Source organism: Carcharhinus amblyrhynchos, chromosome 9 (assembly GCF_965287045.1).
Source record: "Carcharhinus amblyrhynchos chromosome 9, sCarAmb.v2.hapA, whole genome shotgun sequence".
NCBI classification, from domain to species: Eukaryota; Metazoa; Chordata; class Chondrichthyes; order Carcharhiniformes; family Carcharhinidae; genus Carcharhinus; species Carcharhinus amblyrhynchos.
Genome location: NC_137332.1, coordinates 108,353,775 through 108,374,159, shown reverse-complemented (window position 1 = coordinate 108,374,159; position 20,385 = coordinate 108,353,775). Strand labels below are relative to the sequence as shown.

The window sequence follows — 20,385 nt, the reverse complement described above, 5'->3', positions numbered from 1 at the left end:
TCCCCTCAACTCCGGTATCAGCCTAGTAAACCTCCTCAATATCCTTGCGCAGGTGCGGCGCCCAAAACTGCACACAGTACTCCAGCTGCGGCCTCACCAATGCCCTATACAGCTGCAGCAAGACCTCCCTACTTTTATATTCAATCCCCCTCGCTATGAAGGCCAGCATCCCATTCGCCTTCCTGACCACCTGCTGCACCTGCAAGCTGGGTTTTTGCGACTCATGCACAAGGACCCCGAGGTCCCTCTGCACCGTCGCCTGCTGCAGTTTTTCGCCACGTAAGTAATAGTCCTTCCTACCATTCTTCCTACCAAAGTGGACCACCTCACACTTGCCAACATTAAATTCCATTTGCCATTTCCTGGCCCATTCGCCCAGCCTATCTAGATCCTTCTGCAGACTCTCCACACCCTCCGCACAATTTGCCTTTCCCCCAATCTTGGTGTCATCAGCAAATTTCGACACCCTGCACTCGGTTCCCTCCTCCAGATCATCTATATAAATGGTAAATAGCTGAGGCCCCAGCACCGACCCCTGGGGCACCCCACTAGTCACCAACCGCCAATCCGAATAGCACCCATTGACCCCCACTCTCTGCCTCCTATTTGACAACCAATCCTCTATCCACGCTAACACCCTACCCCCAACTCCATGTCCCCTGACCTTCTGCAATAACCTCTTGTGAGGTACCTTGTCAAACGCCTTCTGAAAATCCAGAAAGACCACATCCACCGGCTCTCCTCTATCCACTGCCCTAGACACATCCTCATAGAACTCCAGTAAATTTGTCAGACACGACTTCCCTTTAATGAAACCGTGTTGCGTCCGCCCTATCAAGCAATTCCCTTCAAGATGCCTCGCAATTTCCTGCTTAATGACGGATTCTAACATTTTACCTACCACAGACGTTAAACTAACCGGCCTATAATTCCCCGCCTTTTGCCTGGCACCCTTCTTAAACAACGGCGTAACATTAGCCGTTTTCCAATCTTCCGGCACTTCCCCGGAATCCAGCGACGTCTGGAAAATAACCACCAAGGCATCCACTATAACCTCCGCCATTTCTTTCAGAACCCTCGGATGCATTCCATCCGGTCCTGGGGACTTGTCCACAATCAGCCCCTCCAGTCTGTCGAGCACCACCTCTCTAGTAACAGTGATGTCATTAAGACCCTCCATTCCTACCACCTTTCCATCTCTAACACCCGGCAAATTATTCACGTCCTCCTCCGTGAAGACAGAAACAAAAAAGTTATTCAAGACCTTAGCCATATCCCCATCCCCTACCACTAGCTCCCCTTTCTCATCCTCTAAAGGACCAACGTTCACCCTAGCCAGCCTCTTCCTTTTTATATATTAATATAAAAAACGATAGCAAGAGTTTTTATAAAGTGCTAGCCCAGCCTCATAGCTTCTCCTACCCTCCTTTATCAACTTCTTTGTCAATCTTTGTTGACATTTAAACCTTTCCCAATCCTCTTCTCGCCCACTGCTCTTAGCTACTCTAAATTCCTCCGCTTTTAATTTAACACTTTCCTTCACCTCCTTCGTTATCCACAGCTTATTACCTCTCTTCCTACTGTCCTTTTTAACCATCGGAATAAATTTCCGCTGAGCACCAAGCAAGATCTCCTTAAAGATCCTCCACTGCTCCTCAGCAGACCTACCTTCCAACGCACTCCCCCAGTCCACATTCGCCAATTCTTCTCTCATCCTACCATACTCCCCTCTATTCAAACAAAGGACGCGTGTCCGGGAACCCACTTTCTCCTCCTCCATCTGCACCAGAAACTCCACCATACAATGATCACTCTCTCCAAGAGGATCCTTCACCGCAAGGTCCCTAATTCTACCCGCCTCATTACATAGCACCAGATCCAAGATAGCTCGCTCCCTCGTCGGCTCCAACACACACTGTTCAAGGAAATTATCCCGGCAGCATTCCAAGAACTCCTCCTCGAGCCCACCTCGTCCAACATGGGTCGACCAATCAATATGCAGATTGAAATCTCCCATAACTACTGCCGTCCCATTCCTGCACGCCGCACTTATTTGCGTGTTAACAGCCCGCCCCACCTCCAGATCATTATTCGGGGGCCTATAGACGACACCCACCAGCGTCTTCCTCCCTTTGCTGTTCCTAATCTCCACCCACAACGATTCCACGTTCTGCTCTTTGGCTCCGATATCATCCCTTGCTACCACCTTGATACTATCCTTAATCAGCAGAGCTACGCCACCCCCTCTTTCCTCCTGCCTATCCTTCCTAAACACTTGATAGCCCTGTACATTCATCTCCCAGTCCCTGTCACCTTGCAGCCACGTCTCTGTAATGGCCACCAGATCGTATCCATTTGTGTCGATCTGCGCCACCAGCTCATCCACTTTATTCCGAATGCTTCGTGCATTCAGATAAAGCGCCTTCATCCCAGCCTTCACCTGGACCCTATTTGCCGTAACGCCACCAATTGGGACACCCTCGGCCTCTTCCCTTACCTGTACCCTATCCTTAACTTTAGACCTCGTAGCGTCACCTACCCTCGCACCCTCCCCCCCACTAATTAGTTTAAAGCCCTGTCTACAGTCCTCTTTACTCGATTCGCCAACACTCTGGTCCCAGCACGATTCAGACCAACCCCATCCCGCCCGAACAAGTCCCACCTACCCCAATACTGGTGCCAATGCCCCATAAATTCGAACCCATTCCTCCCACACCAATCCCTGAGCCACCCATTCACTTCCTTTATCCTGTCAACCCTACGCCCGTCTGCACTCAGTTCAGGCAGTAGCCCAGAGACGACCACCTTGTCGGTTCTACTTTTTAATTCCATTCCCAGCTTCTCATACTCCCTCCCCAGATCCTCAGTCCGCACTTTGCCTACGTCGCCGGCACCCACATGTACTACAACGACCGGGTTCTCACCCTCCCACTCCAGGTTCCTCTGCAGCCCAGCTGCGACATCCTGTACCCGAGCACCAGGCAGACAACACACCCTTCTGTGCACTTTGTCATTGTGACAAAGGACAGTGTCAATACTCTTCACCCCACTATCTCCAATCACTACTACGTTCCTTTTCCCCTTCTCTTTGCCTATGTCCTGCTGCATCACTGTACCGTGTGCAGTTTGCTCACCAACCTCACCTGCCTCGTCCTCTTCCAGACTGGAAGCAAGAACCTCAAACCTGTTATGCAGATTAAGAGGCTGAGGCCTCCGCTCCTCACCCCCCTTCCTCCTCCTCCCAGCAGCCCCCTTTTGTCCCTGACCCTTAGATTTAGCCAGTCTAGGGGCACCCTCTCTCCCCCTGATGAGCCTCAGTGTCTGTAGCTCAGAGGCCAGCTCATCCATCTTGAGCTGGAGCTCCTCCAGCAACCTGCACTTACTGCAGACATGGTCACTGGGAAGGACCCTGGGGTCCGCCAGTTCCCACATCATACAGAAACCACACATCACATGCCCCTCCATTATTCACTGTAATTTGTTAATGGGGAAAAAATTTTTTTCCTTGTTTCTTGCTGTAGTAGTTTTGAAAAAAATTTTTTTCCTTGTTTTTTTTTCAAACAAACTCACCTGGCCTTTTTTCCTTCCAGCCCTTTTTGATATTAAGCCCTATTAACTCACTCTGCTGCCCACTCACTCCGCTGCCCGCTCAGACGCTGCCCGCTGTCTACACCAGGCCTCCTTTTAAACCTGGTGCTGATTGAAAGCAGGCTGGTCCACAAATGCCTTTTCACCACACCCTCAGAATTCTTAAAGCAGTAAATACAATAAATAAATGCTTTAAACAGTTCTACAAAGAGTAAAGTGCTTTAAACTTATTTTAAACAGGTTTTTAACAGGTAAAATCTTAGCTCTCTCTCTCTCAGCTCCAGCAAACAATGGAAGGCTTCACCTGCTGTCTCTTTCTCTAAAGGACATTTGTAAATGGGACATCACAGCAAAACTGTTCTCATTTTGCAGAGAGGATGTGACCCTGCAGCCACCTCACATTTCCACACCCCCCCCCCCAACTTTTGTCAAAGCTTGGGTCACTGTCTATGCAGAGTTTGCATGTTCTCTGTCTGTGTGGAGTTTGTATGTACTCCCTGTGTCTGTGTGGATTTTCTCTGGTTTCCTCCCACTGCCTGAATGACACGCTGGTTAGGGTGCATTGGCTATGCTAAATTCTCCCTCAGTGTACCAAACAGGTGCCAGAGTGTAGGGGATTTTCACAGTGACGTCATTGCAGTGTTAATGTAAGCCTACTTGTGATACTAATAAATAAACTTTAAACAATGTGCCTCTGGATCCACAGCAGTGTTTTGTTTTTAATTCCTCCGGAGCACTCCGGTTTTCTCACACAGTCCGAAAGACAGGCTGGTTAGGTGCACCGGTCATGCTAAATTTTCCCTCAGTGTGGCGTCTGGGGAGGGGGGTGGATTTTCTCAGTAATTTCATTGCAGTGTTAATATAAGCCTACACGTGACACTAATAAATAAACAGAAACTTAAACTTCATCTCCATTCAGTATCTTACCTGCTTCACCCAGAGACCAGACATTGAGGAGACCCAGCTCCTGCAACAGGAGAAAGGCAAGAAGCACAGAAGCGAGAGTGCCCATCGTTATTTCACCTAGACAAACTAATCCGCTCAAACTATAAACGCAGTTCACTGGAACGTCGGGCTTTATAAATCCTTAGCTCCAATAACATTGTGCAGAGTAAGACTCGAACCAATTTCTCTTTAAATCTTCCTGGCGAAGCGGAGATACACTTCAGTCAGAGTGTAGACAGGTTCTAAAGGTAGCGAGAACAATCACGTAACAAAGGCATGTAACATAGAAAGCGACCAATCCCCTCAGTGATATTCTGCTAATCGCCTGCCCTGGCCCCACCCCCCCGCTGACGTCACCATGTTCTGGCGTCGTTCCATTGCACACAAACCAACCATCCTTTCCTCAGTAATTTAAAAAGCCTCTTTTCTCAAAACAAACACCAAGAAAAATTAAATACATGTATATTTTCTCGCGAGATTGCGTGCCTTCCTTGCTGCCTGAAGAATGCTACCCCTCTAGCTGCGCCATTGCCAGGGAATTGTCTTTGGGCCCAGTCCTGCTCGGAGCTGATGCAACATACAAGCCACGCCCCTCGATCACTGTCAACACTTGAAGAAAACTCTTGCATAGCATCCCTGTATACCGTCCTTACCTGGGAGGGGATTCAGAAATAGCCCCTGAGCAGGTTAGCCTCCTGAATAAAGAATTTCACCCAGCCAGGCGATGCGGATCAACAAGTGGGATTCCTGCGGTTGTGTTTGGGGGAGTTTGAAATTACTCAGCTGAATTTCTTTTACAAACTTCCTGGATCTCTGCACAACACAGGCTCACATCAAAGAGGGGGCTGTGACTTTTAATTGTCAATCAGACTGCATACAGACTTCCAGTTGGGTGTTACGTTTCTCTAGTTATGAAGGCAGCACAGAACAATGTTTGTACACTGCCAACAATCATAGTATCCCTACAGTGCAGAAGGGGGCCATTTGAGTATGCCCTGACCCTCTGACAGAGCATCTTACCAGGCCATATCCCTACAACCCCATGTACGTACCCGCCAACCCCTAAACCTTGACATCTTGGAACTGGGGCACCATGGTGGCACAGTGGTTAGCACTGCTGCCTCATAGCACCAGGAACCCAGGCTCGACTCCCTGCTTGCTCAATGTCTGTGAAAACTGCATGTTCTTCCCCCATGTTTGCGTGGGTACCTGCCGGGTGCTCCAGTTTCCTGCTGGTTAGGTGCATCGGCCATGGTAAATTCTGCCTCAGTGTGCCTGAACAGGCGCCAGAGTGTGGCGACTAGGGGATTTTCACAGTAACTTCATTGCAGCATAAGCCTCCTTGTGACTAATAAATTAAATTTTACCTTTGGACTGTGGGATGAAACTGGAGCACCCGGAGAAACATGCACAGATACAGGGAGAACACGCAAACTCCACACAGACATCCAAGGCCAGAATTGAACCTGGGTTTCAGATTCCTGATTGGCACACACAAGTTTTATAAGCGTTTTATTAGACATAGGGGCAGAATTAGGCCATTCAGCCCATCAGGTCTGCTCCACTGTTCAATCACGGCTGATAAGTTTCTCAACCGCATTCACAACCCCAGTGGAATTCATTATCACAGAAAGTAGTCGATGCCAAAACATGGAATGTATTCAAGAGGCGGCTGGATATAACACTTGGGGTGAATGGGATCAAAGGTTATGGGGAGGAAGTAGGATTAGGCTATGGAGTTAGACTTTTAGCCATGATCGTAATGCATGGCAGAGCAGGCTTGAAGGGCCAAACGGCCTCCTCCTGCTCCTCTCTTCTATGTTTCTATTCTCCTGTTTTTTTCTCCGGAATCTTTGATTTCTTCCCCAACCAAGAACCTATGTATCGCTATCTTAAATGCACTCAATGACTTGGCTTTCTGTGGCAATAAATTCAAAGATTCACCTTTCTCTGGCTGAAGAAATTCTTCCTCATCTTGGTTCTAAAATTTCACCTCTTTATTCTACAGCTGTCTCCTCGGATCCTTGTCTCTTCCACTAATGGGAACATCTTACCCACGTCCACTCTATTCAGCCCTTTCATTATTTCAATGAGATTTCCCCCCTCATCCTTCTAAAGTTCATCGAGTACAGACCCCGAGTCCTCAAACACAAGCTTGCTCACAAGCTTCTGAATGTGATTGACCAGAGCCATAAAGCCTCAGTAGTATCCCTGATTTTTGTATTCTAGTCCTCTTGAAATGGATGCTGATGTTGCATTTGCTTGCCTAACTCTGATTACGTCTTGGGGGAAGGTTGGGTGGGGGGAGGGTGGTGGGATGGGAGGTTGACCACCTTGAGAAGCTACCCTATATCCTTTAGCCACAAGGGTTTGAATAAGGGAATGACACAGGGGAAGGTTCCATTCCAACCTCCCCCCACCCCAGCCCTGTCGCACCCCTGTAGAAAGAGCACATTGAGTGGGCAGGCTTTCTTGGTGGCAGTGCCCATGGGGCAGCTGCCTTCTCCAGTTGGAAGGAGACCATGGGGGAAAGGCTGAGGGAAGAGTACCCATTCCCTTTCAAGCAGAAAGCGGCTATCACAAGCTGGTGATGCCAACACTGTGCCAACCATCCATTCATCCACAGGAATCAATAAACCACTCTGAACTGTCACAGGTCGTATACGTTTTCTGTTTAATTAATTAATTAATGTATCAACTCTGAACTGAGAGAGTTGAAATGTCTAATAGTGGGGGATGTACACTTAAGGAGAGAGGAGGAAAGTTCAAAGGAAATGTGAGGGGTAAGTTTTTTTTTAAACACGGAGAGTAGCGGGTGTCTGGAACACGCTGCCAGGAGTAGCGGTGGTGCAGGCAGATACGAGGGCCAGAATTTTACTGCCCTGCCTGCCAAGGGAATTGGAGTAGGTGAGAGTCGGACAATGGAAAGGTCTATTGAACTCAGACAGGATTTTATGGTTTTGGGATGAGCAAGTCTGTACAATCCCACCCGAGGGGCATTTAAGGGGCTTTCCAATGAACACATGAATATGCAAGAAATACGGACTAAGGGCAGGCAGAAGAGAATAGTATAATTTCCTGTCATGTTTGGCACAACATTGTGGGCTGTGGGCGTGTTCCTGTTCCTGTGCTGTGCTGTTATATGTTCTAACTGCTGTTGGTTAACAAACTATCTTACAATTATTTACGGTCAATTGACCACCTCTCTTGGGTAACTGTGGTACTCTGAATTACAATCTTATAGTCAGTAGTTGGCTCCATAGTAGTCGAGATATTATTGAAATTTGAGAAACAGCAGTTCTAAGATTGTAGTTAAATTCGGGTGACATGGTTATCACATGCAGCTGAGAATCGCATAGCATTGGTGGGGAGTAATAGTTAAGAGTCAGGAGACTGAGGAAACAGAATATAGCTTCCGAATATAGTTCAGAAATTAATCAGAAAAAAATCTAGAATAAGTTGACCTAGGGTGCATGTATGTTTGTTGTACAGCTGATTAAAAAGTAAAAGAAGCTAAGGGAACAGGAAAACAAGTAACAAATGGAGTTGAGGCATCCGATCACTTACCCTAGGGACAGGAGGCACATTGCAGTACGCCATACAAGTTAAAAAAATTGGATCAAACACTCAAAACCAGCCTCCCATCTATTAAAGCTGCCTTCATTTCCCGCTGCCTTGGAAAAGCAGCCAGCATAATCAATGACCCTATGCACCCCGGACATTCTCTCTTCCACCTTCTTCCATCAGGAAAAAGTCTGAGATCACATACCAGTCGACTTAAGAACAGTTTCTTACCTGCTGCCGTCAGACCTTTGAATGGACCTACCTTATATTAAGTTGATCTTTCTCTAAACTCTAGCTATGACTGCAACACTACATTCAGCACTCTCTCTTTCCTTCTCTATGAATGGTATGCTTTGTCTGCATAGTGCACACAAACAATACTTTTCACTGTATACTAATACATGTGACAATAATAAGGGGAGATGATGGCCTGGTGGTATTATCGCCAGACTATTGACCCAGAAACTCAGCTCATATTCTGGGAACCCTCCACGGCACATGGTGGAATCTGAATTCAATAAAAAATTCAATAAAGACACCTGCTACTCTCCGTGTTAAAAAAAACTTGCCCCTCACATCTGCTTTGAACTTTCCTTCTCTCACCTTAAATGCGTTCCCCCACTATTAGACATTTCAACTCTCTATTCAGAGTTGATACATTAATTAATTAAACAGAAAAAGTATACGACCCGTGACAGTTCAGAGTGGTTTATTGATTCCAGTGGATGAATAGATGGTTGGAACAGTGTTGGCATCACCAGCTTGTGATAGCAGTTTTCTGCTCGAATGGAAATGGGTACTCTTCCCTCAGCCTTTCTCCCATGGTGTCCTTCCATCTGGAGAAGGCAGCTGCCCCATGGGCACTGCCACCAAGAAAGTCTGCCCACTCAGTGTGCTTTTTTACAGGGGTGTGGTGGGGCCGGGCTGGACTGGGGGGGAAGTGGGACCTTCCTCAGCGTCATTCCCCTATTCAAACCCCTGTGGCTAAAGGATACAGGACAGCTTCTCAAGATGTCAAGATAGTCAACTTCCCATCCCACCACCCTCCCCCCATCCAACCTTCCCCCAAGACACAATCAATCAGAATTAGGAAAGCAATTTTTAAGAAAGCAATTAAGAATCTACTGATGGCCATGAAACCATTGTCAATTGTCGGAAAAACCTATCTGGTTCACTAATGTCCTTTAGGGAAGGAAATCTGCCATCCTCACCTGATCTGGCCAACATGTGACTCCAGAACCACAACAATGTGGTTGACTCTCAGCTGCCCTCTGAACAAGGGATGGGCAATAAGTGCTGACCAGCTAGCAATGCCTATATCCCACAAAAGAATTTAAAAAATCAAGTCAGAATGAAATATTACCTTTCACTCTATACCAATACGTGTAACAATAATAAATCAAACCAAATCAAATCAAAACTTTTGTGGGTCGAAGTAGTTCATGAGAATCCACTTAAGTCAAAAGAGGCTGAGATCAGGCCAGCAAGTTATAAGGGAATAAGTGTTTTTTTCAGAAGGAACTCTTCAAATGCAGACAATAAAAATATAACAAAACTTATAAATTAAAGAAAGGGTTGAATAAAGAAACATCATTACTTCAAACTTGGGGCTTCAAACAATCCAATTTTCCGAAAATTCCCAACAGGTTCTTATTTATACTGAGTCAGCAAGTCAGCTGACCGTCGCATCATTCTCTAATTGGTTCCATGGCTAACTGAGTCAGCTGACTCTTACAGCTTGTTGCCATTGGTCACATTACATCTGATACAAAGTTGCCACAAGTTACATTCCAACATCAAGGAAGGATTCCTTTCATGTTTTTAAAAATGAAAGGCATTGTTCTAGAAACTGGACTGGTCAACACCTTTTCAGAGTTAAACAGGGAATTTCCAAAGCAGAGAGTGACAGAGATACCCCACTTAGTTGAAGACTCTGATTGGTTAAATGGTTAAAACATGGAAAAATAAAGATGAGGAATGTTTGCCTGAGGTTTGGCTTGCACAAGCCTTCTTTCTAGATTTAGCAGAGGACCAAGGGGGTTTCCAACCTCATCAGGGGAATTAGACATCTCACCCAGTAAAAGGGTCACAGGGCAGGACAGTCAAAGCTAGCAAACTATTTGTGGGGATCGCTGTCTCAAATGACAAGGTGTTTGACACCATTTTCCAGATGCAAAAGTCAAGATTTGAAAGGCTTCACACCCTGAATTAGAAAGCAATGATTTTAAACAGATCCTCATAGCTACATCAGTTTAAGGTGCAGAAGGAGGCCATTTGGCCCATCAAGTCTGCACCTACCACAATCCCACCTATGCCCTATCCGCACAACCCCATGCATTTACCCTAGCTAGCCCCGTTGACACTAAGGGGCAATTTATCATGGCCAATCCACCTAAGCGCACATCTTTGGACTGTGGGAGGAGCCTGAGCACCTTGGGGAAACCCACGCAGACACGGGGAGAATGTGCAGACTCTGCACAGACAGTGAAACAAGCCAGGAATCAAACGCAGGTCCTTGGTGCAGTGGGGCAGCAATGCTAACCGCTGTGCCACCATGCCGTACATTAACACTGCAATGAATGAAGTTACTATGAAAATTTCCTCCCTAGAATTAAAGTGCGGGGTGAATCAGGATGCTCTGATCGAAGGCTCTATAGAGTCTGTTCATTCCTCAGAATAGACATCAGCAGCACTAGTCCAAAGTTCAACTGCTTTTATTGAGCATCATTTAAAACTAAAATATTACAAAAAACAAAAAGGATTACTTGAGAGAAAGAAAAAGAAAGGGATCAGTGAAGCTCATTCTGATACAGACACAATCCAAACCTTGCGTAGGGTTGAACTAACTAATCAGATAACTGCTAAATTAACTATGAATTCTTATCTGTGTTATTGAAATTGCTGATACAAACTGTGTCCCTAACTTTCATAAACAATTGGCAGCTGTGGCCATGAAAAATTTTGTTTAGTTGTTTCTGCTAACATTGTATTTTCAAAGAATGGAGTCAATTTCTAAGCTAATCTCAGGATTCCCAGCTGAGTTTTAAAATGTGGCCAAGTTGGCTTTAAAGCTAAGCATAAGTTGTTACATAGACAGAAATACTTTAAAATGAAGCATTTTAACTGAAGCAAACCATACAAAGGATCCCAAAGGCTCACTCAAGAAGCTACAAAGGAGAAGAGAACTCTGATTTTCTCATGATCCTGGTTAGCATTGAATATGAAGAGGCGATGGTCCAGTGGTATTATCGCTAGACTATTAATCCAGAAATTCAGCTAATGTTCTGGGCACCCTGGGTTCAAATCCCACCATGGCAGATGATGGAATTTGAATTCAATAAAAAATATCTGGAATTAAGAATCTACTGATGACCATGAAATCATTGTCGATTGTCAGAAAAACCCATCTGGTTTACAATGTCCTTTAGGGAACGAGATCTGCACTCCTCACACGGTCTGGCCTACATGTGACACCAGAGCCACAGCAATGTGGTTGACTCTCGGGCAACCAGGGATGGGAAATAAATGCTGACCAGCCAGCGATGCCCGGGTAGGTCCCTGCCAAAATCATGAGTCTATCGACAAAGAAAGGTTCAGTGACGGCTTCTGTAAAACCCAAGAGGAGGAGAATGAGGATGGTGACACGGGATAGTGGCAGCAAGGCATTCACAGTCCTAAACCTGACACTATGAGGGTGTACCCTTACCCAGGTGAGAGTACACCTTACATTGGAATCAAGTCAGTGTTGAAGCTGGGTATTGATTACAAAATCAAAGATAGAAAAAGTACAGACTGGCACATTCCAAAGGCCAGGACTAGGTGCTGAGAGATGCACTAAAGCTTGGGGCAGTGTCTGCAGAGATTCAATGGAGGAAAATCTCTGTCTAAGACCTTTGAACTGCGGGGAGTGGGATTGAATGGAAACCCTAATCAGGTTGTATTGAATATGAATATTACATGTGTAAGAGGAATTTTCTCAAGTATACCCCGGGATGCTCTGAACTTGTTGAACCTCGTTCAACCAATACATAGATTGCGAAAGACAGTATATAGTTAAAGAACGAAAAGGAATTTATTTGCTAATGTCTGCATCAGAAGAGAGAGAGAGAGACACCATCAATGAGGGTTGATTGTCCTCTCTGAGCTAATATTGCAAGGTAAAATTATTATATTATTCTGAACATTTTACTATCCTGCCTAGTCTTGTCAATCAGACAGGAGGGCCCAGTCACAAAATTCAACATTATTACCTTAGCCAATAACGTTCCACCTGTCAACAGGAATAGGAGCTTATTAGCTTATTGTCCATGTAGGTTCCTTCTCCTTTACCTAGGAAGCCTAACCCACGTCATTACCAGTAAGCAAGGCCATAGTGATTTTTAATTGGTGAAAGGAGTCACTCTTTCGCTGGAACCTGGGCCTCATCTATCAGCTTGGGAGACTGCTCTAGCCTTGCTACGCATGATCAAATTTTCTCCCTTAAGTAGCAATAAAGTTGTTTTTTGTGTATCCAAAATCAGATAAGAGAGGCTGCTTTTCTGTGCTCCATTAGATTAAAGAAATTTGGTTTGTGTTCCTCATCATGCTGCATACAGAATGAATTTGGCCAAGGCACACAATACATATGTATACTAAAAATACAATTTAAGCTTATAACATAATATTTGGTTAATTTGTGGTCATACAATTGATAATACCTTTGCAGTTTACAATATCTTTGCATAATTTGTTCCAGGCACATTGTGAATTGTCACTATATATATAAGGCACTTTATTACCTTAACCTAGTCTACTTCTTATGGTAAGACTGAAATTAAGGGCCTCATACTAAGAATTCTATACTGCCCCCATCAATATGTATCACAACTGTATTGAAATATCACAGAGAGCAACTCTGGGGAGGCAATGGCCTCTTGGTGTCATCACTAGACAATTCATCCGGAGGCTCAGCTAATTTTCTGGTTTGAATCCTGCCACAGCAGATGATGACGTTTGAATTCAATAAGAAATATCTGGAATTTAGAATCTACTGATGACCATGAAACAATTGTTGGTTGTCATAAAAACCCATCTGGTTCACTAATGTCCTTTAGGGAAGGAAATCTGCCGTCTTTACCTGATCTAGCCTACATGTGACTCCAGAGCCACAGCAATCGGGCAACTAGGGATGGACAATAAATGTTGGCCAGCCAGCAACGCTCCATGTCCCACAAGTAAATTAAACCAAATCACTTAGCCTATGTAGATAACTTCAAGGCCTTTGCGCTATTTGTAATGACTATTTTGAAATGTCTGTATTGTTTCTTTGACTAACGAGTGCAACTTGATGTTTGTAGATAACCTGAATATTATCACACTTTGTATGACGGCCACTTTTAAAAGTTTGTGATTTTCTTTTACAAATTTTATGAACAAAGTGCAGTTTTGCAAAAATAATCAAAGTTAGCTTTGAGGATAAAATTAATAAACATTGGAAACAATTGACATGGATTTAAAGTACTGTGAGTTTCTGTGTTGGGAGAAGATTTATTTATTCGTGTCACAAGTAGGTTACATTAACACTGCGACAAAGTTACTGTGGAAATCCCCTAGTCGCCACACTCCAGCGCATGTTCGGGTGCACTGAGGGAGAATTTAGCATGGCCAGTGCACCTAATCAGCACATCTATACTTTGCCTCTGTCTAAACTTCCTGCTACCTCGGCAAAGCAGCCAGCATAATTAAGGACACCCCACACTCCAGACATTCTCTCTTCCATCTTCTTCCATCAGGAAAAAGGTACAAAAGTCTGACGTCACGTACCAACTGACTCAAGAACAGTTTCTTCCCTGCTGCTATCAGACTTTTGAATGGGCCTACCTTGCATTAAGTTGATCTTTCTCTGCACCCTAGCTATGACTTTAACACTACATTCTGCACACTCTCATTTCCTTCTCCATGGATGGTATGCATTGTCTGTATAGTGACAATAATTAATCAAATCAAATTTTTTGGACTGTGGGAGGAAACCGGAGCACCTGGAGGAAACCCACGCAGACACGGGGAGAATGTGCAAACTCCACACAGTGACCCAAGCCAGAAATCGGTCCCTGGCGCGTGAGGCAGCAGTGCTAACCACTGTGCCACCATTTCAGCCCTGTCTGTGTGGTGTTCGCACATTCTTCCCATGTCTGCATGGGTTCCCTCCATTTCCTCCCACACTCTGAAAGATGTGCTGGTTAGGTGCATTGACCTGAACAGGTGCTGGACTGTAGCAACTAGAGGAATTTCACAGTAACTTCATTGCTGTGTTAATGCTGCCTAAGGAGCCTTGGTGAGTTCCTGCAGTGCATCTTGTAGATGGTACACACAGCTGCCACCGTACCTCGGTGGTGGAGGGGTTGAATGTTTTTGGAAAGGGTAACAATCAAACAGGACAGCTTTGTCCTGGCTGGTGTTGAGCTCCTTCAGTGTTGTTGGATGTGCAGCATTGAAAAAGCTGATCAAGAGTGTGGGTGTAGACAGAAGAACAAAGCTGGGATCCTCTGACCTGGCATGCCCTGCTACTGCTGCCAGCAACAACAGAAAATCTGGCGCGCAGCCCAATCAACACTCACAGCTATGGGACCAGAAAAGCCCAGCCGTGGGCAAGGTCGGAGAATTGCAGATGGAAAGAAGGTAAAGTGTATTTATTAGTCGCAAGTAGGCTGACATTGATACTGCAATGAAGTTACTGTGAAAATCCTCTAGTCGCCACACTCCGGCGTCTGTTCGGGAACACTGAGGGAGAACTTAGCACTGCCAACGCACCTAACCCACATGTCTTTTGGACGGTGGGAGGAAACCAGAACATCCGGAGGAAACCCACGCAGACATAGGACAAACGTGCAGACTCCAAGTAGGCAGTAATGCTGGGCAATCTTGGTGCCGTGTGTTACTGACCTCATTCACGGATGCAGGAGGTAACTGAATTTGGATGCTCCTCAAAGATGACTTGAGACCAGACCATTGTGCAGTTTAGGTAATGGCCCAGGTACAGGGCAGGTGGTTTGCAGAATGAACACATGACACATGGGTTTCCAGGCTGAAGCACACTCAACTGATAATGAGTTGGAGCATACCATAGGATTGTTCCAAATTGTTGATGACTGTTCTCCTACTTAAGGATAAGGAAGCCCACAATGCCCTCAAAGGAGTCTATTCATCCAGTGAAATGCTGAACCTGCAAGTCCAGAATTTCATTGGAGAAGCAAACAAAGAAATTCCCCATGCAGCATGATCCATGGGCAGTGTGGTGGCCCAGTGGTTAGCACTGCTGCCTCACAGCTCCAGGGACCCAGGTTCGATTCCAGCCTTAGGTCACTGTCTGTGCACATTCTCCCCGTGTCTGTGTGGGCTTCCACCGGGTGCTCCGCTTTCCTCCCACAGTCCAAAAATGTGCGGTTTAGGTTGATTGGCCATACTAAATTGTCCCTGAGTGTCAGGGGGATTAGCAATGTAAATTCATGAGGTTACAGGGATAGAGCCTGGGTGGAATTGTTGGTGCAGATTCAATGGGCTGAATGGCCTCCTTCTGCACTGTAGGGATTTTATGATCCTTGCCCTGAAGGCGTAGTATGGTTCAGAGCATATATTGCTCTTAATTGGGTTGTTAATGGCCTTAATTATTGTATTTAAAAAATGTAAATTTTAGCACTGACCACAGGCACCGTAAGCTGATGTAATGTAGGCAACATTACCCAACATAATCATATTATATTCATGTGGGAGTCATTCCCACTCTTGGAATGCATTCTGCCCTATATTCCGAATTGTGAATGGTGGGAATGTGAATACGCTTGAGTGCAGAATGAAAGCCTCACTCTCTTAATGTTCATCAACATTACAGTCCTGACCCAGCCCAGAACCAAAGCCCAGCTGTCACCTGGTACTGAAGTCTCTCTGCCAGGGTCTGAATTTGTCCTCTTATTGGGCAGCAAATAAGCACAATTTCTGGGCATGAGGTTTTGTACTAAAAAGAGCATTAAAGTGCATCATTACAAAGAACAACACAGCACAGGAATGGGCCCTTCGGCCCACCAAGCCTGTGCCAGTATGCAGTTTCTATCCTTCTGTTTGCTCCCTGTCCATGTGTCTATCAAGATCCACCTTGAAAGTTACTAATGTGTCTGTTACTGGCAGCACATTCCAGGCACCCACCACCTTCTGTGTGAAAAAGCTTCCCCATATGTCTCCCCTAAACTTACCACCTCTCACCTTTAAACTGTGCCCTCTCGTACCATTTTCCGCCCTGGGAAAAAGCCTCTGACTATCCACCCTATCTGTGCTTCTTATAGTTTTGAAGACTTCTATCAGGTCATCCCTCAGCCTCCGTCTTTCCAGGGAAAACAATCCAAGTTTATCTAACCCCTCCTCATACCTAAATCCCTCCAGACCAGGCAACATCCTGGTAAACCTTCTTTGCATCCTCCCAAAGCATCCACATCCTTCCGTGGTGACCAGAACTGCACACAATATTCCAACTTGATATTCAGGATATTGAATTTGATGATCAGCCATGATCAAAATGAATGGTGAAGCAGGCTCAAAGGGCCAAATGGCCTCCTCCTGCTTCTCGTTTCAAATCTCTACAGTGCAAGTGGAGGCCATTTGGCCCATTGAGTCTGCTACAATCATACTTCCACCCCATTCCCTTAACCCCATACATTTACTCTGATAATTTCCCAACACTAGGGTCAATTTATTATGGCCAATCAACCTAACCCACACATCTTTGGACTGCAGGAGGAAACTGTGCACCTGGAGGAAACCCATGCAGACATGGGGAGAATGCGCAAACTCTACACAGACAGTGACCCAAGGCCGGAATAGAACCTGGGTCCCTGGCGCTATGAGGCAGCAATGCTAACCACTATGCCACCGTACTGCCCAAAGGGAAACAGCAGAATATCGATCAGTTGCAGATGACTAATAGGGGGCATGCACTTAAGTTGAAAGGGGGTAAGTTCAAAGGAGATACCCAAGGCCGGAATTGAGCCAGTGTCCCTGGTGCTATGAGGCAACAGTGCTGACCACTGTGCCACCGTGCTGCCCCCACTGGGATATAGCAGGATATCGATCAGTTGCAGATACGGGTGGAGAAATGGCAGATTGAGTTGAATATGGGCAAATGTGAAGTGCTGCACTTAGGGGGATCAAATGTTAAGGGTAAATATGCAGTTAATGCCAGGACCTTGAATAGCATTGATGTACAGACAAATGTTGGGGTTCAAGTCCATTGCTCCCTGAAAATGGCCACACAGGTAGATAGGATGGTAAAGAAGACGTGATTGCCTCGTTGTGTCGGGGCATTGAGTACAAGAATCAGGATATTTATAAAGCTTTATAAAGCTTTGATTAGGCAATGCTTAGAGCATTGCGGTTAATTCTGGTTACCACATTACTGGAAGGATGTGGAGACTTTGGAGAGAGTGCAGAAGACTTTTACCAGGATGCTGCCTGGATTGGGGGATAGGAACTACAAGGAGAGGCTGGACAAAGTAGGGTTGTTTTATCTTGAGCGGCAGAAGCCGAGGAGAGACCTGACAGAAATCTGGAAAATTATGAAAGGCACAGATAAGGTTGACAGCCTTAATCTTTTTCCCAGAGCTGAAATGACTAATAGGGGACACGCACCTAGGTTGAGAAGGGATAAGTTCAAAGGAGATGTGAGGGACAAGCTTTTTTTACACAGAGCGGGTAGGTGTGAGGAACACACTGCCAGAGGCAGCAGTATAGGCAGATAAAATGGGGGGTGTTAAAAGGGCTTTTACATAAGCACATAATCATTATGTGTACTCCAACTCAAATCCTTTTGCAATAAATGCTAATATTGCATCAGCCTTCTGAATTGCTTCCTGCATTGGCACTTCAGCCCTCATGATTCACTGACATCCAGTTTCCTTGTAAATCTAACCTCCTGCCAGTTAATAAATCATGGATGACAGTACGTTTCCACACAATATTCAAACTGCCATTATCTTGCCCATTCACTAAGCCTGTCCAAAACCTCCCAAAGGCCTTTTGCATCTTTGTGGGGGAAGAGCTGACAGCCCAAATAGTGAATACTGACAGTCCAAATAGTGAATACTGACAGGACAAATAGTGAATACTGACAGGAAAAATAGTGAATACTGACAGGACAAATGCTGAAAGGGTCAGTGCCATTTCTGGGACAATAGAGAGAAATCAAAATCCAAAGCGCTGGAAAAATTCAGCCAGCCTGGCAGCACCCGTGGAGAGAGAAACAAGCGACAACCAATACAGTCAGCAATATATAACGGTTAAAAAAAGAACTGCGAGAGGGGACCTGAGTTGGACCAGAACAAGGAATGTTCCACATACCCCACAAAAAACGACAGGCACTGCCCCCACTCATGCAGGCCGCCAGGAACACACCTTTAACTTGGAGGAAGTGAGAAAAGTTAAAGGAACATAGAATCCCTACAGTGCAGAAGGAGGCCATTCAGCCCATCAAGCCTGTATCGACAACAAGTCCACGCAGGCCTTATTCCCGTAACCCCACGTATTCACAATGCTAATCCCCCGATACTAAGGAGCAATTTAGCACAGCTTAACCCACACACCTTTGGACTGTCAGAGGAAACCCACGCAGACATGGGGAGAATTTATTTTAAAACCCTGCAGTGCAGAAGGCCCATTGGGTCTGCAGCAACAACAATCCCAGCCAGGCCCTATCCCCGTAATCCCACATAGAGGCAGCAGTGATAATCGCTGTGCCACCATGCTGCCCACAAAATAATCCTGCCCTCTCTGAGGATTGAACCCAGGACCTTCAGATTATGAGACTGACTCACTGCCATCTGCGCTAAAAGAATATGCAAACTCCACACAGACAGTTACCCGAGGCTGGAATTGTCCCTGGCGCTGTAACACAGCAGTGCTAATCACTGTGCACTATGCTGCCCTAAATTGTTCAATGAGAAACAAGTTCAGCCAGGCAGAAGGGGGGGGTGATGGTGGAGGATGAGGATTGTTCAGACCTCTACTCCAGGAGGAAGCAAAAAGTCCTGAGACTATTCTGGGTGGCACGGCAGCACGATGGTTAGCACTGCTGCTTCACAGCTCCAGGGACCTGGGTTCAATTCCTGGTTTGGGTCACTGTCTGTGTGGAGTTTGCACGTTCTCTGAGTGTCTGCGTGGATTTCCTCCTGGTGCTTCGGTTTTCTCCCACACTCCAAAGACGTGTGGTTAGGTTGATTGGGCATGCTAAAATTGTCCTTTAGCATCCTGAGATGTGTAAATTAGAGGGATTAGTGGGTAAATATGTAAGGATATGGGGGTAGGGCCTCAGTGGGATTGTGGTCGGTGCAATGGGCCAAATGGCCTCTTTCTGCACTGTTGGGTTTATATGATTCTGGTGCGGGGGCGGAGGTGTAGAAGGGTTAGACTTCTATAGTGAACAGGAAACAATCGGGAATAGATGACTGAAATTGTTGAAATAAGGTGGAACACCAGAGGATTGACAAATGTGGATGGGAAAAGGCTGGAATGAGAAATAAGTTGAGTAGGGCAAGAACTGGCTGAAATAATGAGTCTACAAGGACAATCCCGTTTGTGGTTTTTGGGAATAAGGTTGGGGAATTATTGGAGACTGGAGGCTATTCCGCATTGTCGGGATTCTATGGAATATCTCCAAAGGAGATGGGGATCAGTAACTGTCCTGGCTGGGGGTGAGAGGAGGTGAAGATAGAGGCACGGCTGCTTCCTTTTAAATTAATTCACAGGATATGTGGGTGCCGTTAGCGAGGTGAACATTTTGCCCATCCCTAATTTCCATGGAGAAGGTGGGGTTCCCCCGTTGGTGGACAGATTCACTGCTGGGGTTGAAGGTCATCACTGTGGGAAGAGGATCACTGCTGACGGTTGAGGGTTGCTGCCTGGGCTGAGGGCTAGGGGGCGAGAGGTCCCTACCAGGGATAAGGACTGAATAATGGGGTCAAGAAAGCCCGCCAAAGCCTTTACTTTCTCAGAAGCTCTTTCCGAGCTGCCTTTAACTTGGAGCATCACATCCGGAAAGATCATTTCAAGATTCTAGAATACAAATGCAACTTCCCGGACAGCAGAAAGGCATTTGCAATGAAAGAAAGTCGTCTCCGCCATCTGGTGATGCGTGGCCCTGAGAGAAAGAAACTCAACATCAGTCGGGAATGTAGACAGAAGCTGCAGCAGGGCCAGAGAATCCCGGTTTTTGAGAAGAAGCTCTTCAATGAGAAACTTTTCAAATCGAAGAGCAAGGGTCTTTTCAAC

The 20,385-nt window shown here is 45.8% G+C and overlaps 1 protein-coding gene across 1 annotated transcript in view; it reads right to left on the bottom strand.

Moving 5' to 3' along the window:
- LOC145348171 (uncharacterized) overlaps positions 1-4,756 on the bottom strand; it is a 45,689-nt gene extending 40,933 nt beyond the window's left edge. Inside the window, exon 1 of the mRNA XM_080196364.1 lies at positions 4,516-4,756. Coding sequence (XP_080052490.1) covers positions 4,516-4,600 — 85 coding nt within the window. The 5' untranslated portion in view covers positions 4,601-4,756. The remainder of the gene's footprint in view (positions 1-4,515) is intronic.
- Between the last annotated feature and the right edge of the window lie 15,629 nt (positions 4,757-20,385).